General features: G+C 38.6%; 1 protein-coding gene across 2 annotated transcripts; it reads left to right on the top strand.

The window, feature by feature from the left end:
* Positions 1-1,405: 1,405 nt before the first annotated feature.
* RIOK2 (RIO kinase 2) lies at positions 1,406-20,656 on the top strand. Of its 2 annotated transcripts, XM_055565416.1 has the most exons (11): positions 1,449-1,585; positions 1,894-2,439; positions 5,047-5,185; positions 6,264-6,380; positions 8,634-8,809; positions 11,697-11,785; positions 13,888-14,079; positions 15,583-15,675; positions 16,417-16,926; positions 17,973-18,069; positions 20,371-20,656. In XM_055565416.1, the coding sequence occupies exons 3-11, from the start codon at positions 5,053-5,055 to the stop codon at positions 20,533-20,535; spliced, it is 1,572 nt and encodes a 523-aa protein (XP_055421391.1). In that variant the 5' UTR covers positions 1,449-1,585; positions 1,894-2,439; positions 5,047-5,052; the 3' UTR covers positions 20,536-20,656. The 2 variants fall into 2 exon arrangements, with proteins under 2 accessions (XP_055421386.1, XP_055421391.1); XM_055565411.1 differs by lacking the exon at positions 1,894-2,439 and having other exon boundaries at positions 1,406-1,585.
* Positions 20,657-22,704: the final 2,048 nt, after the last annotated feature.

The following is a 22,704-nucleotide window of genomic DNA, read 5'->3' as shown; positions in this document are numbered from 1 at the left end:
GTGTTGGAGAAGACTCTTGAGAGTCCTTGGACTGCAAGGGGATCAAACCAGTCAATCCTAAAGGAAATCAGTCCTCAATATTCACTGGAGAGACTGTGGTGGAGCTGAAATTCCCAATACTTTGGCCACCTGATGGGAAGAACTGACTCACTGGAAAAGATGCTAATACTGGGCAAGATTTAAGGTGAGAGTAGAAGGGGACGACAGAGGATGAGATGGTTGGATGGCATCACCAACTCCATGGACATGAGTCTGAATAGGCTCTTGGAGTTGGTGATGGACAGGGAAGCCTGGCGTGCTGCAGTCCATGCACACGACTGAGCAACTGAACTGAATGGAAAGGCTTAAACTATAGTTCTTGAGATGAGACAAAAATGCCAACATTATCGTACAAGTTTTGTCATCCTTGTAAAAAACAGAGTCAGTTCAGTCAGTCGGTTCAGTCGCTCAGTCATGTCCGACCCTTTGCGACCCCATGAATTGCAGCACGCCAGGCCACCCTGTCTGTCACCAAATCTTGGAGTTCACTCAAACTCACGTCCATTGAGTCAGTGATGCCATCCAGCCATCTCATCCTCTGTCGTGTCCTTGTCCTCCTGCCCCCAATCCCTCCCAGCATCAAAGTCTTTTCCAATACGTCAACTCTTCGCATGAGGTGGCCAAAGTACTGAGTAGGCACCCTTTTTGTCGGGGTGCAAGCTGTTAACAGTCCGGCTCAGGTTACATTTTTGTTGTCCTAGGGAGAAGTCCCTGGGCTTGTGTCCGCAGTTCTCCGAAAGCCTTTAAATTAGGAGCTAGCCTCGGAACCTCGATAGCTCCACTGGGAACCGTCCACGGGCGCCCTTTCTCTGGAAAAGCGCGGGAGGGACGCCGACTGCAACCCCGTCCTCTGACGTCACTCCAGACCCCACCCCCAAGCAGCGCAGGCGCACTGGGGAGTCCAGGGAGCAACTTCGACCTAGTACGCCAAGCGACGCCCGAGTTCTCTTCCACCTTGGCGGCCCGTCCTGAGCATGCGCAGGTAGATACGGACCCGATCCTGCGATTACTCTTACCGAACAGCCTTGGTTTTCATGAATCCAGCTCAAGTTCTTTTTGTCCCTTTCTTGATGTAACTCACTTCATCTAAAGAAGGAGTTGCGGTTTGGAGATAAAACTTGGTCTTCTCATTAAATTACCACTCTGCTCTTAAGAGGCAGGTCGCGGGCCTTTCGACAGCCGGTCCTGACAGATATGAAAAAAAAAAAAAAATGTCGTATGATCTCGAGAACACTTAAAGAGTCAGCCAACTCAGCGGCATAACAAAATCAATTTACAAAAAGTACTCTGCTTTGTTCCATACTGTGTGCTTCATTAGGCTCAGAAGATGTTTCATTGCCCCAAGTCAGTCAGAACAGAACATCTATTTAGTGACAAGGACCTGTAGGATAAACTGCGCGTGCGCGAGCCGCCCGGCCGCTGTGAGAAGCGTGGGAACTGCGCTCCTGGTCTCCCGGGTTTGCCTGAGTTCCGGTCCGCCATGGGGAAGGTGAATGTAGCCAAGTTGCGTTACATGAGCCGGGATGACTTCAGGGTCCTGACAGCGGTAAGAAGTACCCCGTTTTCCCCCACTCCTCTGTCCTTTTCCGCCGCGCGTGCCCTTCCTCGTGCTCCAAGTTTGCTGGGAGCTGAGCAGGGCCCTAGGCCCCCCAGAACGCAGCCGACATTAGGACTGAGGAAAAGAAGATCGGAGAGTCGGGTTTTTCAAAAGCCTTTGTGCATAAGCTTTTATTTTCCCCTACTTGAAGCAAAGGCCCTCTTTTGTCCGTCCTTTCTGCTCCCTCTCTCCAGAATCACATTCCAGTCTCTGTGGCCTGGGAAGTTTCTCTGACCCCGGGCTTCTTTTCCCTACAGAGAAGGGTTTAAAACTCTTGAAGAGGATTAATTGGTAGCTGAAGAAAAGTTATGACCAACCGAGACGGCATATTAAAAGGCAGAGACATTACTTTGCCAATAAAGGTCCGACTAGTCAAAGCTACAGTTTTTCCAGTAGTCACGTATGGATGTGAAAGTTGGACTATAAAGAAAGCTGAACGCGGAAGGATTGATGCTTTTGAACTGTGGTGTTGGAGAAGACTCTTGAGAGTCCCTTAAACTGCAAGGAGATCCAACCAGTCCGTCCTAAAGGAGATCAGTCCTGGGTGTTCATTGTAAGGACTGATGCTGAAGCTCCGGTACTTTGGCCATCTTATGTGAAGAACTGACTCATTTGAAAAGACCCTGATGCTGGGAAAAATTGAAGGCAGGAGGAGAAGGGGAGGACAAAGGTTGAGATGGTTCGATAGCATCACCGACTCAATGGACATGAGTTTGAGTAAACTCCGGGAGTTGGTGATGGACAAGGGAGGCCTGGCATACTGCAGTCCGTGGGGTCGCAAATAGTCGGACGCGACTGAGCGAGTGAGCTGAATTGCATTTCCTACTCACAAACTCAGTCACATAGCATTCTTTCAGTTTCATTCAATCAACACATACTTCACGGATTTTTAGTAACGTTTTAGGGAATTGCAGAGGGTACAGAACAGATAAGAAGTAGACAAGTCATCCGGTAAACGAATAAATATGAGGGATATCAGGTAAAAAGTGCTATGAAGATGATAAGAGGATAAAATAGAAACAGCATGATGAGAGCAAGGGGGCTGAATACTGTTTTTAAACTATTCAGTCAGACAAGACTGCCTGAGTGCAAGAATCTTGTCTGGTTTTAAAAAGTTTCTGGCACTCGTTAGGTACTGAATAAGTATTTGCTAAATGAAAGAAAGAATGGGGGGAGCGGGCATAATAGCTGAATAGAAAGGAGCCGGCAGAGTAAAGTCCTTGCAAAGATTGAAGGGAGAGGAAACCGCAGTGGTTAAGTGCGAAGACCCAGAAGCAGGAACAATTTTTGAGGAATAGAAAGGCCAGGGTGGCTGGAGCATAGTAAGTAAGAAGCTGAAGAGTTGGAGAAGGTGGGAGCCAGATAATATGCTATAGATATAGAGCCATACAGGCTTGGTAAAGAATTTGGAATAAAATCTAAGTATAGGGGAGCCCCTGAATGTTTTAAGCAGGAAAGTGACCAAAAACTGAATTTATAGTCTTAGTCTTATAGCACAAAGATCAACACATAGATTAGGCATTTGCAGAATAAAACACCTTTATTTAGGAGCTGTTATCTTTTGCTTAAATAGGCATGCTTAAGGACTAAACTGAAATGCAAATTCATTGTAAAATTTGGAAGACATTATTTTGCCATCCCATAGATTCTGAAATTCAGCTAGACTTCCTCTAAATACCTACTGTCAAAAGATACCTTTGTTCTCTACTTGCTCAGCGCATTAACTCATCCCTTAATGCCTCTGTCAGAAATAGGGGAGTCAAGAGAATGTTAGAGAAACAGTACAAAGCATGGAAGGTGAATTAAGTTTAAAGTGTGAGTTTTGGTTGGGACATTAGAACGATGCCAGATTTCTCTTCCAAAACTTGATTTTTGCAATTCTTAAGTTCTTTTTGAAGCTCACCAAGGAGTGGCCTACTTGTTAAAATATTTCAGTCTCACTTGAGTCTTACCAGTCTTGATATAGGTGACCACCTTTCCTTGACCTTCTTCCTTTTATTTCTCTGGTACCTCCTATGTCAGTAATCATACTTTGACTGGCTGCCTATAACCTTTTGGTGTGAATTCCCACCCAAGTTCTGTCCCTAATCCCTCCTTTTTCTCCCCTTATATTCTTGATTAATGATCACGCCCTTTCATGACTGTATCTCTTCATCAAATAATTAACAGTTTTTTCCCTGTAGTTATTACTTCATTCCCGAGTGCAGGTCACCCTTTCCAATTTTCCTTAAAACGTCATTTGAAGTGTCTTCTATGAAGGACCTTCCAGCACCTCAAGCTCAGTGTGCTCAAATAGAATTAAGTAGCTTTATCTACCTCCTCCAAAATCACTGCAGATGGTGACTGCAGCCATGAAATTAAAAGACACTTACTCCTTGGAAGGAAAGTTATGACCAACCTAGATAGCATATTCAAAAGCAGAGACATTACTTTGCCAACAAAGGTCCGTCTAGTCAAGGCTATGGTTTTTCCTGTGGTCATGTATGGATGTGAGAGTTGGACTGTGAAGAAGGCTGAGCGCCAAAGAATTAATGCTTTTGAACTGTGGTGTTGGAGAAGACTCTTGAGAGTCCCTTGGACTGCAAGGAGATCCAACCAGTCCATTCTAAAGGAGATCAGCCCTGGGATTTCTTTGGAGGGAATGGTGCTGAAGCTGAAACTCCAGTACTTCGGCCACCTCATGCGAAGAGTTGACTCATTGGAAAAGACTGATGCTGGGAGGGATTGGAGGCAGGAGGAGAAGGGGACAACAGAGGATGAGATGGCTGGAAGGCATCACTGACTCTATGGACGTGAGTCTGAGTGAACTCTGGGAGTTTGTGATGGACAGGAGGCCTGGCGTGCTGTGATTCATGGGGTCGCAAAGAGTCGGACACGACTGAGCGACTGAACTGAACTGATCTACATCCTCACTCCTTTCCCAAACTTCATTCAAATGATGATTATTAATGTCTTGAAACTTGTCCTTCCTCTTCTTCAACTTTCACTCTTCATTCACTTTACTGTTCCCTATCAAGTGCCAGTCTCTCCCATACTAATTTCTTTAATTCTTCCCCTCCATTACCACCACCTCTTCCCTATTCTGGCTTCTGTCTTCTCTGACTTAGACTGTTGTCTTTGTTCTCCAGTATACCACGTCCAGTTTTTGCCTTCCCTAGACTGCTTTGCATATTCCTGCTAAATTAATGTCCTTAAAGCAACCCTTTTCATGAATTTCCCTTGATTAAACATCATGAGTTTTCTGCTTTCATTGATATAAAATATGACTAGGGAAGGTAATAATTGTGTCTCACCATTCGTTCCGGAACTGCGTGGTCAGAGAAGTTTGAAAAAGTTAAGTTTTTAACAAGGTTTTGATAGACAGCAACTCTATATTGTTTATGATTACATTTTGATTTCTTCAATTTCAGGTTGAAATGGGCATGAAGAACCATGAAATTGTTCCCTGCAGTTTGGTTGCTTCTATAGCCAGCCTTAAACATGGTGGTTGTAATAAAGTCTTAAGAGAACTAGTAAAACATAAACTTATAGCTTGGGAGCGAACCAAAAGTAAGTATTTGAGGCACCATTTGTGATTTTCCAGGTAATTGGCTTCCCCCAGAGCAGGTATTCCAAAAGGCAGATAGAAGTTGTCAGGCTAAGAAGGCACTAGAACTGACACAGCAGACTTTTACCATGTTCTGCTGCTTAGAGCAATCACCAGGCCCACCCAGATCAAAGAAGTTAGAGAAATAACTTCCACTTCTTGGTAAGGGATTAGGAAGTTCCAGGTGCAGAAGAGCAAGTAGGATAGAGATACTGTTGCTACTGTCTTGGGAAAGTACAGTCTGCCAAAGGACTCTAGAGCATTACCTCTCAAACCATCATGGTGAGGGATGAGTTCTCTTTTCTACCTTTATAAAGAGTCCGTACCTTGATAAAATAATATAAATACTAGAAAGATCAAAATACAGGTGCATATTCCTTCTTGTTAGACTTAAAGGCAAAATAATTTTGTAATATTGATACAAAAATATTTTAACTTAAACACTTAATTTCAGTTTGTATAGGGCTTTCCTGGTAGCTCAGTTTAGGTAAAGAATCCATCTGCAGGAGACCCCAGTTCAATTCATGGGTTGAGAAGACCCGCTGGAGAAGGGATAGGCTACCCACTCCAGTATTCTTGGGCTTCCCTGGTGGTTCAGCTGGTACAGAATCTGCCTGCAATGTGGGAGACCTGGGTTTGATCCCTGGGTTGGGAAGATACCCTGGAAAAGGGAAAGGTTACCCACTCCAGTATTCTGGCCTGGAGAATTCCATGGACTGTATAGTCCACAGAGCGCAAAAAGTTAGATGCAACTGAGACAAACTGATACAAAAATTTTTTAACCACTTAATTTCAGTTTGTATAACTTGTCACAGACTAGTAACAAGCATTTATAGACTGGTGTCAGTCTGTAGATTACCATTTGAGTAACACTGCTCTAGAGAAGAAATAAAAATTAAAAGAAATGCCAAAACTCATAAGACTAGGTAGCCAGTCTTTTTCCAGCTAAGACTTCCCAGGTTTAAATTCTTCTCTTGACATGATGTGACTTGATGGTACAATATAACTAAAATATGATCTTTCTCATTTGATTTTGTCTAGCTGTCCAGGGCTATCGGTTGACAAACGCAGGCTACGATTACCTAGCTTTGAAAACATTGTCTTCTAGACAGGTGGTTGAGTCTGTTGGAAACCAGATGGGTGTCGGCAAAGAATCTGGTAAGTGCTGATAGTACTATTGAGTACATTATTTGCTTTAGTTTATATTTCCCTTTGAAAAGGATTCATCTTTTTAATTTTCTATTTTTCTAAAAGCAATATGGATTTTGAAATTACCCTTATTTCGGTAAATTGTTTTTTCCTAAGTCTATCACTGAAAGTTCAGTTACACCTAGAATTAGTTTTCCTATACTAACTGAAATCTTTGGCAAAAACTTTATTTGTTTTTTAATATCTGAAAAACTGGACATTTGTAATAATTTTTAAAAATACTACAAGGAAGTTCTAAAAACCACATTTTTTCATAACAGCAGTATGATCAACAAGGCAAAGTTAAGTATGTGTAGAACACAGAAAAAAATTCTGAAATAGCATTAAAGAAATACTTATGTTTTGGTTTTTTTATGTATTATAAAAATAAAGAACAGAGGATGATTTTCTTTATGACATGCTCTCTTATACACTGCTTTTTGTCCTACATAGTTTATCCTGTATAGTTACATAATTTAAACTGAGAGCAAAAAAATTAAAAGCAAAAGAACTATTAGAAAACCTATTTCAAAGGAAGTTGTTTTGGTTACTTCATATGATTTGCATGTCTAGTATATTATTATCCATATTTAATAAGGCTTCCCAGGTGGTGCAAACTTCCCTGGTGGCTCAGCAGTAAAGAATCTGCCTGCCAATGCAAGAGATTTCAGGTTCAATTCCTGGGCCAGGAAGATCCCCTCTAATAGGAAATGGCAACCCACTCCAGTATTCTTACCTGGAAAATTCCGTGGAAAGAGGAGCCTGGTGGGCTGTAGTTTATGGGGTTACAAAGAGTCAGAGGTGACTGAGCACACACATAGTCAATTTAATACTAGATTCCTAAATATGAGAAGGTATGTAGATATGCATAAAATGCTGTAATGAAACACTTTTTTTGAGATACATTTCCTCTTAATGTTTTTTATGTCCAATTTTTTCAGTCAAAAAAATGGCTTTTGTTTTTTTTAAAGAACTTCATTACTTGCAAAATGATGACGTACAGAAGAGAGTACAATGAAAAGTGAATCTTAACTCCTAACCCAGGTCTCCATCTCCTGTTATTACTTCCCAAAGCTATTCAGTTCAGTTCAGTTCAGTTCAGTTGCTCAGTCATGTCCGACTCTTTGCGACCCCATGAATTGCAGCATGCCAGGCCCCCCTGTCCATCACCAACTCCCGGAGTTCACTCAAACTCAAGTCCATCGAGTCGGTGATGCCATCCAGCCATCTCATCCTCTGTTGTCGCCTTCTCTTCCTGCCCCCAATCCCTCCCAGCATCAGAGTCTTTTCCAATGAGTCAGCTCTTCTCATGAGGTGGCCAGAGTACTGGAGTTTCAGCTATTACTGTTCTGTTTATTTAATATCCTATATGTCCTAGAAATATTCTGTGTGAACACAAGTGTATAATGTTCTGAGGATGTATGTATCTTTTATAATCATAGGTGAAAGCAAGCAGTCCTTAACAATTCTACACCTTGATTTTTTTCCGTTTAGTGCATCCATGAAATTTCATATCAGCATAGATGTCTTCCTCATAGTTGTCAAGTATTACATTCTTAGAAATATTAGAGCTAAAGTTATTACCAAAATTCCTCCAATTTGTGTCAATTTATAATCTCACCAACATGAGAGAGAGGCTGTTTGTCTCATGAGTAATTAGGACATGTTCTAAATGTCAGTAATAAAATAGAATATTTATGGGAAGATCTGCTCCATTCTGATTACTTTAGGATTATATTCTGACACTCAGTATTTATTCATTGAAACAGTTTAAAAATTGAACTTCACATTGCTAAAAAGGAAGGGTTTTTTTGTTTTCTAATTTTTTTGGCCTCACTTCACAGCATGTAGGACTAGCTCCTAGCCAGTCTAAGTGTAGAGTCTTAACCACTGTTGTAAAGGAAGATGTTATTAATCCCTTCTCATACATGTAGGACACTAAAGAACAATTAGATGTATTCCCACTAAATTGAATTGAGCATTAAACACATTTGGAAGCAATAATTTTTGACACCTTTGCACCTCTGTTTTCTTTGTAGTAGATATTAATACATGTCATCACTTTGAATTGTAACTAAAATAAACAGTTTTGCCAAATAAGTATTTCGAGTTATTGAGAAAGATAAAATTTCGTACAACTAAAATCAAAGTTAGAAAATTAGAATTGATTAAATTTACTGGAATAAAAATATAATAATAATCCTTTTAAAATTTTGATTGTAGATATTTACATTGTTGCAAATGAAGAAGGGCAGCAGTTTGCATTAAAGCTTCACAGACTGGGAAGAACCTCCTTTCGAAATCTGAAAAACAAGCGTGATTACCATAAACACAGGCATAACATGTCTTGGCTTTATTTATCTCGTCTCTCTGCCATGAAAGAATTTGCTTATATGAAGGTACTTTTAATTAATTTTAAATTATTAACCAAACAATATGTGTAGTTAAAAGATTGTAGTGACATGCATCAGTCCGTTGCCGCCATATCTCCCTACTCCCTGTTGCAGTCCTTACAAACAGTCACTTGTAACTCTTTTGACTATTTCTGTTATATGTTTTTCTGGTGGTTTCCGTCTATGCAAAGGTGTTTTTAGCTGTTATAAATGCATAAAGGCAATTTTTATGCAGCAATGTTAACAAGGTAGAGTAGCCTAAAATAATTAATGATATAAATGTGTGTGTGTGAATGTATATCTGTTCAGTGTATATATGTATGTGTGTCTCTAATTAAAAACATCAGATAGTTACCTTCTTTAGAGACCTTAGTGTCTCAGATAGTTGACTACTATTTTTTCCCCACAATGGAAGAAATGTTAATTTATGAATTTGTATGTATATTAGAAATGGTAAAAATCTTAGTTTTTAACATTTTACCTTTCAAAATAAGTTCATATAGATTAATTAAATATCTTTAAAAATAACCAAGTTAATTATCTTCACTAGTAAATTAAATAAAAAAGTAACTACATTTTTATTATTCTCTCCAGTAGGATTTGTTATAACTTTTTAAAATTTTGAATTATTAAGAGTTGTATGACCTTTTGTTTCTTGGGAGTTTCATGTACTTAAATTTTTAGTAATCATGAGGGAAGAATCCTCAAGGAAGTATAAATAAGTGCTACTAATATCATACATACTCTGTTTTTTGTCATATATCAATGGTTTGTGTCCTGTGACCACAAACCATTACTCATCAGTAATGTGAGAGTAAGCAGTTTGGTAGAAATTGTTACACATTTCCCCCAAACTATATTAAATGTTTTCTTGGTATGTTTATAGGAAGATATAGGAATAGAGTCTGGTTGTACATAAATATGTTTCATAAGTTTATTCCTCTTTTCCTAAATAAAAATAAAATTGAGCTTTAACTTAAGAGTTATGCACAGGGCTACACCACTGTGACATTAGTTAAAGTTGTTATATACTCGTGAGCCGCCAAGGGTCAGATTCAAAACCATTTGGATTTAAAAATAAAAAATATACAACCAAGCAGTCACTGAGGAGTGGGAAGTAGTTCAGTTCCTGTCTAAGGAAGGTAGGAAAGAGTAGACAGCCTCATGAAAGTAACCCTGTTAGGCATACACTGAGTGTCGGCTATGTGCCTACCTCTCTGTTGAGGATTTTGCAGCGTAGGAGTGGGAGGGTGGAAGTGAACAATGAATACCAAAGGAGTAACAGTCTGTCTGAAAATTAGGAAGGTAACATAAACACACACCTGGAGCCTATTATAGAGTAAAGTAGTCAGAAAGAGAAATACAAATGTCAGATACTCATGCATATATATGGACTCTAGAAAGATGGTGCTGATGAATTTATTTGCAGGGCAGCAATGGAGAAACAGACATAGAGAACAGACTTATAGACTAAGGAAAGGGGAGGAAGGAGGGGGTGAGATGCATGGAAAGAGTAACTTGGAAACTTACATTACCATATGTAAAGTAGATAGCCAGGTGGGAATTTGCTGTATGTCTCAAGGAATTCTAACAGAGGCTCTGTAACAATCCAGAAGGGTGGAATGGCGGATGGCGAGGGAGATGGAAGGGAGGGAGGGGACAGGCGTGTACCTGTGGCTGATTCTTGATGTTTGACAGAAAACAAAATTCTGTAAAGCAATTACCCTTCAATTAAAAAATAAAGTAAAAAGCAGTTTAAATGTCAAATCATGTTGAGTTTAGAGAAACTTCTGTAGAGTAGAAACTTCTATAGAGTAGAAGATTTCTTGAGTGGGAGTTCATATGACTTGTCTATAAGGAAAAGATAAGACAGTATTCTTTTCCAAAGAAGCTAGAATGACCAAGACATGGATGTGAGCGCGAGCCTTGGGTGTACGGTAACAGTCACTGAGGTGGCTGTACGACCACACTGTAGAGTGTTTATTGGACAGAGTATTGAAGAGAACTAGGACTGGATAAGTGGATTAAAGAGTTTTGAAAACTAGGAAAAATTATTCAGACTGAAATCAATGTTTACAGCGTTGTAGGTTTTTTTTAAATGGAGCATTGACACAAGCATCTTAGTTGGTACTGGTACACTGAAGAAAGGTTTGGTGTGCAGAGCTAGAACCATCGTTGATGTGGCTGGGGTAACAGTGACAAAGCCCTGTTAGAAATGGCATTCCAAATGGCAGAATACAGAAAACCAAGATATTTTGAAGGAAGTAATAACAACACGACTTTGAAAGCAGTAGGATAGGAAAAGTGAAGCATAGGGGAAAAAATGAATTTATGGATGGTGGGTAGTAACATTCCTCAGACTACCAGTGTCTGTGACTACAACGACTCTTTGTCACACAACAGATGGATAAGTCAGCGCTCTATAAACTGAAATGTCCAGTATCCTGCAATACTTCATTTCCTGATGTATCAGAAGACAGGATTTCCTAAAACACAATTTATTTCCATTTGAATTTTTTAAGCACATTCCAGTAAATGACAGAAACTTACAAAATAGAAGAGGACATACATATCCTAAGAGACTAAACTTCTTGAAGGCAGAGACATTTTCACACTCACTTTTGTAACCCTAGCACAATGTATATTTGGTAAATGTTCAATAAATGAACGTTTGGTAAAAAAAAAGTGAATTACAAAACTGATTTCCAATTTTATTTTTATGTACAGCTCATCCTGTGCTGTGAATAAGCCATACATAATCATGTGTTAACTATAATTTTGTGAAGGTTATGATTTTTTCCCCCCCTGGTTTTGGACAGGTACACTTAACTTTATTGTTGCCTAAAAATTAATGACCTCTTCATTACTTTTTACCTGTTTTGCTATATTTTAGGCATTGTATGAAAGGAAGTTTCCGGTTCCAAAGCCAATTGATTATAATCGCCATGCAGTGGTCATGGAACTCATAAATGGCTATCCTCTGTAAGTATTTATTATTCTTAAAACCATGAGTTCTAATAAATAGTTGTAAGGTTCAGTTTTTTTTTAAATAAGTTTTTTCATTAAATGCAGTATGACTTTGGGGAGGTTAGAAATTAACAAAAAGCAGTAGACTTAAAGGCAAATTGAAAATTCAGTTTCATTCTGACAATGTGGATTTTTATTAACAATCTAGTGGGTGCCAAGCACTGTTCAAGGCACCCCAATAAACAAAGTCCCTGTCCTCACAGAGCTTACGTTCTGATGAAAGGAAACTTGCAATAAATAGGTGAACAAGGAATTATATGATACATCAGAGAGTGGTGAATGCTATGGATAAAAATAAAGTAGGGTAAGTGGGACAAGAAATACTGAGATGGATGTTGAAGGCTGGGATGATCAGAAGAGTTCTTATTGGTAAAGGGACTTTTCAGCAGAATCCTGAAAGAAGCAAAAGAAGAAATGATGCAGATATCTAAGTACATTCTAGGCAGAGAAAAGAGCAAAAGTCCTGAAATGGGAGCATAACTTCATGTTCAGGGAACAGTGAGGAGCCACTGTGGCTGGAGCTGAGTGAGTCAAGGAGAAAATTGTGAGTGATGAGATCGGAGAGGCAGCAGACTATTTTGGTAGATAGGATATATTTAAATATGAAAGAAAGAGGAAGTGTTAGTTGCTCAGTCATGTCGGACTCTTTGCAGCCCTATGGACTGTAGCTTGCCAGGCTCCTCTGTCCGTGGAATTCTCCAGGCAAGAATTCTGGAGTGGGTTGCCATTCCCTTCTCCAGGGGATCTGCCTGACACAGGGATCGAACCCAGATCTCCTGCATTGCAGGTAGATTCTTTACCATCTACCAGGACTACCAGGGAAGGCCAACATAGAGTAACTTTAAGGTTACTTTGATACACTTCTGTTTCCTCACATGACTGCCATTGAGACAATATTACAGGGACTATTTTGTTTGAGACAGGAAACAATTGGAGGATTATTTTGGTGGCAATGACAGTACTAACCACTGACTGCCAGGGAATTCCCTGCCATTGGAGGATTTTTGAATTGAGAAGAGACATGATCTGATTAATGCTGTAATGGGATCACTCTGGCTGCTGTATTGAAAATAGACTAAAGGAAGACTAGGACAGGATTAGGAAGAAAAGTTAGGAGATTATCATCATCCTTGAAAGAGATGATGGTAGTCTAGATCAGAATGGTAGACTTGAAGGTGAGGGAACATTGTCAGATCCTGGATGAGTTTTACAGTTAGGGCCTACATGATTTGTTTGAGATTAGATATTGATAAGAAGAAAGTGGCAAATAAATCTGGGGCCTGAATAGTGAATTACTTAAAGGGATAAAGTTGCCAGTTATAGAAATGGGAAAGGCTGCAGGAAGACAGTTAGGAGTTAGAGAGTGGGGCAGAATCAGAGGTTCACTTGGGGACATGGTAAGTTAGAGATGCCTAGAAGCTCAGAGAAAGTCTAGATTGAAGTCTGTGAATGAGATCAAGAATGGTTAAGACAATAGGTTTTAGGATTAGACTTTGAGGAGCTCCAAAATTTATAAGTCAGGGAAAAGCTAAAAAACTAGCTAAAAAGACTAAGAAGGAATGATCAGTGCAAAAAGAGGATAGCCTTAAGAGTTAGTAGGCCAAGGGTCAAGTGAAAGGATCTGCTTCAGAGACCGGGAAGGGATTAGCTAATAGACCAGATTATGATGATGATCAAGAATTGACCATTGGATATGGCAAGTCATTGGTAGTTTTGACAAGAGCTATTTTATTGGAGCAGGATGGATGAAAGCCTGTTTGAAATGGGTTCATTAGAATGGGAGGGAAAAAATTGGGTAAAGCACAACTAGAGGAGTTTGGTTATAAAGAATGTGGAACAAAGAATGTGTATAATAGTGGAAAGATGTAGATTTGAGTGGGTTGTAGCTTTTTTCTTTTTAAAAAAATAAGAGGTATTATATCATGTCTATATACAGATAGGAATGAAGAGAAGCTAGAGAGGCTTGAAATGGAAATAATATTTATATGTAAATACACCTATGCTTGCTTTAATTAAAATTATAAATGATGACAAATGAACCATTTCCATACTTTCAGATGTCAAATACACCATGTTGAAGATCCTGCATCAGTATATGATGAAGCTATGGAACTAATTGTTAAACTTGCAAATCATGGACTGATTCATGGAGATTTCAATGAATTCAATCTCATTTTGGATAAAGATGACCACATTACCATGATCGATTTTCCACAGATGGTTTCAACTTCTCATCCCAATGCTGAATGGTATACTCTGGACATAGCTGTGTTTATGTGTGCTGCAGTCATTTTTTAATTTATTCTTAAGTTTTCAGCCTTGTCATACTGCCATTTGGGTTAATAACTGTTTTGAAGTGGCTGATAAGGATATCAAAGTGCTAGGATCTTTCCACCTAAGAACTTTTCTTACTCCTCAGTATTTTAAAGGGGGGGGAAATGCACATTGATCCAGTTTTAAAATTAATTTATTCATTAAAATAATATTGTTTATTAGAAGTCTGAAGAAACTGTTTACTTTTATAAATCATCAAAATAATTTGAATTACTCTTGTGAGTTGACAGACTTGCAAAAGTCAAGCTTTCTTAGCTATGGAACTATCTATCCAAGCAAACTTTGGGGTAAAACCCCAATTTTTAAAACAAAAGCCTGTTCAGAAGTAGGGACACAGAAGGGAGGACCCTGAACACCATCCTTTCTGCCTTTTTCTGCTTTTCTCTCTGTTGCATAGTTGCCTCCAAGAGGATTTCACCAGCATAATTTAATAATTTTTTATGGCCTTAATGAAAGTTGTGGTTTTATACTAAACCTCAGTTACCAGACAGATAATGATACCACCTCCTATCATTTTTAGCTTTTATTTTGTTAAGAGAAAGGAATTCACGTAAAACCTCATCCTGACACAGGGCAGAATCAATTTATATACTGTGGTAATCTTATTTCTCATGTTACTTGACCATCTAAACAAGCCCAATTGTGAAATATGACAGAACATTTTCCTTTATGTGTTTGTATTCCATGATGCAATTGAGCATAATCAAATTAAGGTTGAGTACTTTTCTCTCCTGTTCTCTCAATTCCATGTCATCCTGTCTCTCAATTCTCCCTTTCTGGACACCTTCTGGAGAATTTAATCTGTTCCTGCTATTTTATGGTTACCTAAAAAGCACCCTGATACTCAGAGGTCCTTCTACTCCCAGAGTAACGTGTCTTCAGATTACTAATTATAAGCCATAGCATTATTAATTTCTTATAGATGTTTACTGCATATTAGCTAATGGGTAATAAAGATAATATAACCATAACATTCATTAGTCCCCAGACTTTTTCTTCTGAGTCACTAGTCTATGTTTTTGTCTTCAACTTTCCCAGTTGACTAGAGGTTCTAGTGAACATAGCTGATGGGAACTGTAACTAGACAGACTGAAAAGTAGAAATTGGCCCCCAAACTGCAGGCCCGTATCTTTTCCTTGTTTCGTATGTATATCTGTCACAGTATGGGGAAACCTTGAGTTTATTCTAACCGTAGGAACTGTATGCCCTTGATAGCTTATAGTCCTTGTTAGTTCCTCTGCTTTTTGTTTTAGTTTTTCAGATACTGGCAACTGATTTTTCTTTTGAGTAACATCCTTTTCTCTTTCATGTAAGGATAAGAGTGTCATAACAAATAGCAGGGATGTTGTCATTGGCTAATAAGGAAAAAGATGAGCAACAAAGTCTGTATAAAAAAAAAATGATTCTTGCTTTTGCAGGTATTTTGACAGAGATGTGAAATGCATTAGAGATTTCTTCATGAAACGTTTCAGCTATGAAAGTGAGCTTTTCCCAACCTTTAGTGATATAAGGTTTGTACACTGTATTGGATAAAAGGATAGAATTCTGTTAAAATACCTGATTTATTTACTTAGAAGTTAACGCTTTCATCTAAAAGTTTTTCGAATAGTGACCTGTGGTACATTATAATCATTGCTCAGTATCACTGCTGGTAATATACAAATGAAACTTAAAAACTATGCTTCCCTGTGGTCCATTAACCTTACTGAATTTGGAAGAGGAACATAGTTTCTTATAAATTCAAGAACTCTTATTCAATAGTGGATGCTCTGTGAAGAATGCATTTTTAAGGAATAAAGTCAAGTGTTTATCAGAATGTGTTTTTCCTTTATTCACTATAGAAACTATCTTTAATTGATTCATGGAATATAATTCTCATAGCCAAAGTTTCTCATTTTATGTGCTCAATTAAGATGCTGTTTTCTGATTTGGGATGATTGACCTAACTTAAAATTGTTAGCCCCCTCTGAAAGTTAATTTATTAAGTCAGTATGCACTGAAATTTCTGTAATTTTTCTAATATCTGTTGCTCTTCGCAGTCCTTTTATTCTTAAATGACAACTAACATATGTCTTTTATATTTGTGTACTTAAGTGATTTAAGTATTACCTTTTAGCCAGAGAAAAACCTCTAAAATCTATAAACTGTTAAACTCATTTGAGAGTCATGATTCATCCGAATACTAAATACACTTGCCCATATCAGGTGGATTTTTTTCTCTCTCCTAAATGCGTAACATTCTTTTTTCCTAGGAGGGAGGATTCTCTTGACGTAGAGGTTTCTGCCAGTGGCTACACTAAGGAGATGCAGGCAGACGACGAACTGCTTCACCCAGCAGGTCCAGAGGATAAAAATACGGAAACAGAGGAGAGATTTGACTTCCCATTTTCTGACGAAGAGATGTCAGATTGTAGATCAGAAAATGAAAGTGGACAGAACTGTGTAGGTGAATCAGTTGCCTGCTGTTGCGGGTCATTTGAAAACCTTGAGCAAATAAAGGAAGAGAGTTTGTCAGAGGACAATGCTGATGCACACAGATTCGAAATGACTGAATTCAGTCAAGCTTTAGAAGAAATAGAAGGGCAGGTTGTTGAAAACAGTTCTGTAAGTGAATTTTCTTGGGAGAACAGACATGAACGTGACGCCAGGCAAGATGGGGAGACAGGTCAGGGTGGAATCCTCGTGGGCCCTGAGGAGGATGAAGAGGAGTGCCCTCATCTGATTGCCTTGTCATCATTCAACAAAGAATTCAGGCCTTTCAGGTATAGATTTTTGTTGATTGTATTTTCACTTTAATCTGGAGACCTGTTCTTTGATTCTGGTAAATGAGTGCTTTTTTCAAATGGCATGACAGCTGTATTCTGCATCGGTATGTGCAGATAGCTCAGTCAGTAGAGCGTCCTTTTAATCTGAGGGTGCAGGGTTCAAGTTCCTCTTCGGGTGCAACATTCCTTTGGGGCTTCCCTGGTAGCTCAGCTGGTAAAGAATCCACCTGCAATACAGGAGACTCCAGTTCGATTCCTGGATCGAGAAGATCCGCTGGAGAAGGGATAGGCTACCCACTCCAGTGTTCTTGGGCTTCCCTGGTGGCTCAGCTCGTAAAAATCTGCCCGCAATGTGGGAGACCTGGGTTTGATCCCTGGGTTGGGAAGATCCCCTGGAGAAGGGAAAGGCTACTCACTCCAGTATTCTGGCCTGGAGAATCCCATGGACTGTATAGTCCATGGGGTCGCAAAGAGTCAGATACAGCTGAGCGACTTTCACTTTCATGCACAGAATAAAAGCAAATATCACTTATATTGTTAAAATTCAAATAACTCTGTCTACCGTTGACTTGATGCTATCACATGTATTCAGTTTTAAGCAGTTCTGCCTTAAAATTCAAACGATTACTTTCAAATAATAAATTGATGAGGTTTTAGATGTATGAATTGTTTGTATTTTTAAATAATTATTCATCTAACGTATGTTTGATTAATGTATAGTCTAATAAAAATGTAGTAAGTGTGCTCTTAATATATGTACTTAAAATGAATTTTCTCTGGTACTTTGAAACTTCTGTACTTATTTGTTAATGTACAATTAAAATTACCATTACATTATTTTTCTTCTAAGATTTTTTTTTTGGACAAATTCACATATTTGTGAATCAGCCTCAGCTTAGATAGCAAAAGATCTAAAATTTAACTTTTAGATTTGGGGTAGTTTAATGAAATGGCTTTATTTCAGAATATTGATAGAAATATTCTATAATCAAGCATAATTAACTATTAAGAATTAACTAGGTAAATTTTCATTTTATTTTTAGAGATGAAGAAAATATGGAAGATACTAATCGACATAGAACAAGAACCCTGAGTGTTACTTCTGTGGGCAGTGTTTTAAGCTGTTCAACGATTCCTCCGGTAACTATTCATTCAACATTTCCAGGATGTTTACTGGGTCACTCTTGTGGGCTTCCCGGGTGGTTCTAGTGGTAAAGAACCTGCCTATCAATGCAGGAGACATAAATGGCAACCCACTCTGGTATTCTTGCCTGGAGAATCCCCATGGACAGAGGAGCCTGGCGGGCTGCAGTCCACAGGGTCACAGAGTTGGACACGACTGAGCACGCACAGAACCACATAGTCTGCAGTTGGTTGACTCTGCACTTGCAGAGGCGCCTCTGATGCAGGCGGCTGACTCTTCAAGTTGTACTCAGATTTTTGACTGTAAAGTGTGTCCATGCCCCTACACAGCCTCACTATTCAAGGGTCAACTGTATTTTATTTCCCATTTCATCATTCTTTTTTAAATATACTAATGTGGCTTTTTTTCCCACTTGTTTTTAACATAAAAGTTAAATTTGTAGGAGTTGTAAATTGTTCTAAATTAGGACATGCATGCATAGTAATTCATTATCTCCTTATTTTCTTTAGCTGCTTGATATGATTATCTTACAGTCTCGCTGAAGTAAAGAACCAAGGGGAAGTTCAAGCAGAATATTTAGAAAACGAATTGATTTTTTCTTTTCTTAGAGCTATCCTGGAGGCCTCTGTCTGAACTCTGGTTTAAACATGGTACACATTCTATAATTTTCCCAGTCACCAATCTGTTAAGTGCTTTCTTTCCTAGTTTTATCTCTTTTTTTGTACCGAGCTTACATTATTATGGGACAGTATGGACTTAGGTAGTTATTTGGGTGGGTGGGGAGAGGACTTTTTATTACTAGATATGTCTTTTTATCCTGTTCTCACACCTGATTGAGAATTTAAGTATTAGAGTTGTGATTTGGAAATAACTGACTTCAGAAGTCTGAAGGTGTTGCTCTGTTGTCTTGGTGATAAGTTAGGACACCAGGCTTATAATGCTGATCTGATTCAGGTTTCTGGTGTCCTGGGGTGAGGAACTGTGACAGTTGCCTAGTTTCCTGAGATAGAAAAAAGTCACTCCCATGTTAAACTTTCAGCCAGTCCTAACGCTTTCAGTCATGAAACTTCTGCAATACCAACCAGGTGGTTCTGAAACTGTGACTTTCCTGAGACTGCATCTCATAGGGTATCAGCCTCTGCAGGAACTTGCGTTCTGATTCTTGTTTCCCTTTCTCTTCTTTTACTTTTCTTCCCATTGAGAATCATCAGACTAAAATAAAGAGGGATAACTTGTTAAAGCCCGTCTGCCTAACTATGTGAAATAATCCAAAGTCTGCATTTAACTCGACTCATCCAGATTTTTACACTAATACACATACAGTCCAAGAAACACTGCATTAGGAAGACTAGTTTTCCTAGTTCCTTTTTACCTCTCATATCCATTAATCTTTACTTTTTAATGACAGATTTTTAATAAATGCTTCTTTGTGCCTAACAGGGTGAGGCATAGTAAGAAGAGCCCCTTGCTTTAATCCTTTCACCGTTCAACTTCTTTTTTTAGGAGAGGTTGAATGATGTAAGATTATATATGATTAAATAACAGGCTGAATACTCCAGAGGGGGAAAAAAAGGTTGCTCTGAACAAAATATTCATCTTGCATGTCATTTAGCATTGGCAGCCTATATCTTAAGTGATAAAGAAATAATTTGAATTTATGATCATTCATCATGTGAAAACATACGTTTCTCCCAGAAACTGTATGAGGACTTTTCCATGAGTAACTCCTGCCATCGAGTCGTTTCTACACCTAAAGTTATGCAAGCGCTCTTGCGTGTATTTGACCAGTACTAAATGCTTTCAAACATAATTTTCTGCTACAGAACCATGCCTGCCTTTACTTAGAAAGCAAATGAATCAGCAGATTTTTTTGTCTTGGGGATTTTTTGGTTTTTTGTTGGTGGTGATGGTTTTGTTTTCCATCTTGTTGGGTTTGGGTCTGGGGGATTTGTTTGGCCAGTTGTTTGGGTTTCCCAGTTTTCCTAGTGACACCAGGTGGCACTGTGATCATTTGTTACTCAAACATTGTGCCTGTTCACTACTATACTGCTAGACCCTGCTTTTGGCTGTGATCTGTATTTCAGTTAAGAATTTAATTCCTCCTATTTTGTAGCAGTTCAGTGTTTTGTTTTATTGCTGGTTAATATAGTATACTGTCAGTGTTTGGAACTTTTTAAACTCAAGCTTTTAACAGAGAATTTTAAAATATTAGCAATGTAAATCTTTCTTTTATTGACCGTTTACTCCTTATCAAAATGATCAGTTTTCAGTGATACTAATTCATAATATCTTTCCAGGAATTGGTGAAACAGAAGGTGAAACGTCAGTTGACAAAACAACAAAAATCAGCTGTGAGACGACGGTTACAGAAGGGAGAAGCAAATATATTCACCAAGCAACGGCGAGAAAACATGCAAAATATTAAATCAAGTTTGGAAGCAGCTAGCTTTTGGGGAGAGTAATACATTTAAGACCTGACTATATTGCAAAAAGTGACTATGATCCCTTTTTAAGCCACCTTTAGTATTTTTTGGACCAAGGCAGATATATAAATAGGTAAATAAACTTTCTTTCATCGATAAACTTGGCTCATTCAATACATGTTTTCTAAAAAATAGATAAGAGTAATTCTCTGCTAAAGCAACTCACTTTTCCGAGTTATTTTTGTTAGGAATATTTGAGTATTTTTTGAAATCTAAATATCACTGTGCTTGTTGTTTCTTTGTTCTCTACCAGTACATTGCTTGGTTTCATATCCCAGCTTTTCCATTTACCCTTGGGAACTTTTAAGCGAGTCTCATTTCTCTCTCCCTCTTTTTTTCTCCTCCTCTGCCTCAGTTTTCGTACTGTTAAAACTGGGTTTATAACCACTTTGTAGTATTGTTTTGAGGACTGTATGAGAACTCACAGAAAGCACCTGGAACAATGCCCAGCACTTTAAAGTGTACCTGGGCATTGGAATGATAATTATAATGATGTTTATCTTTTAGAAAATTTGCTAATGACTTGGTTGTGTTTCATTTAGCCGCTGGAAGAATTCACTGCCATCTATTTTTTTTAGTCTCTAGTATTAAGGATAAGCCAGCAGTATCTATTTCCATTTCTTAAATTGGAAACATGATAATGGGACCAGAAACTTGAGACAGTCTCACTATGATTTTTTACTGTTTCCGGATTTTATGCAGCCTGAGCAGAAGTAGACTTAAGGGTAGGGAGGAGTAGAAAGGATGAGAAGTGAAAAATTCTGATATCCTTAGCTGGGTGAGTCTAGAACATATTTCACATCAAAGTTTTTTTTTTTTTTTTTCCTCTTTTTTTTTTTTTTTTTTTTTAATTTTATTTTATTTTTAAACTTTACATAACTGTATTAGATTTGCCAAATATCAAAATGAATCCGCCACAGGTATACATGTGTTCCCCATCCTGAACCCTCCTCCCTCCTCCCTCCCCATACTATCCCTCTGGGTCGTCCCAGTGCACCAGCCCCAAGCATCCAGTATCGTGCATCGAACCTGGACTGGCAACTCATTTCATACATGATATTTACATGTTTCAATGCCATTCTCCCAAATCTTCCCACCCTCTCCCTCTCCCACAGAGTCCATAAGACTGTTCTATACATCGGTGTCTCTTTTGCTGTCTCGTACACAGGGTTATTGTTACCATCTTTCTAAATTCCATATATATGCGTTAGTATACTGTATTGGTGTTTTTCTTTCTGGCTTACTTCACTCTGTATAATAGGCTCCAGTTTCATCCACCTCATTAGAACTGATTCAAATGTATTCTTTTTAATGGCTGAATAATACTCCATTGTGTATATGTACCACAGCTTTCTTATCCATTCATCTGCTGATGGACATCTAGGTTGCTTCCATGTCCTGGCTATTATAAACAGTGCTGCGATGAACATTGGGGTACTCGTGTCTCTTTCCCTTCTGGTTTTCTCAGTGTGTATGCCCAGCAGTGGGATTGCTGGGTCATAAGGCATGTCTATTTCCAGTTTTTTAAGGAATCTCCACACTGTTCTCCATAGTGGCTGCACTAGTTTGCATTCCCACCAACAGTGTAAGAGGGTTCCCTTTTCTCCACACCCTCTCCAGCATTTATTACTTGTAGACTTTTGGATCGCAGCCATTCTGACTGGTGTGAAATGGTACCTCATAGTGGTTTTGATTTGCATTCTTCACAGAGCTAGAACAAATAATTTCACAATTTGTATGGAAAAACAAAAAACCTCGAATAGCCAAAGCGATCTTGAGAAAGAAGAATGGAACTGGAGGAATCAACCTACCTGACTTCAGGCTCTACTACAAAGCCACAGTTATCAAGACAGTATGGTACTGGCACAAAGACAGAAATATAGATCAATGGAACAAAATAGAAAGCCCAGAGATAAATCCACGCACATATGGACACCTTATCTTCGACAAAGGAGGCAAGAATATACAATGGATTAAAGACAATCTCTTTAACAAGTGGTGCTGGGAACTCTGGTCAACCACTTGTAAAAGAATGAAACTAGAACACTTTCTAACACCATACACAAAAATAAACTCAAAATGGATTAAAGATCTAAACGTAAGACCAGAAACTATAAAACTCCTAGAGGAGAACATAGGCAAAACACT

Source organism: Bubalus kerabau, chromosome 1 (genome assembly GCF_029407905.1).
Source record: "Bubalus kerabau isolate K-KA32 ecotype Philippines breed swamp buffalo chromosome 1, PCC_UOA_SB_1v2, whole genome shotgun sequence".
NCBI lineage: Eukaryota > Metazoa > Chordata > Mammalia > Artiodactyla > Bovidae > Bubalus > Bubalus kerabau.
The sequence above is the reverse complement of the archived record's forward strand: the minus strand, read 5'-3'. Positions and strand labels throughout refer to the sequence as shown.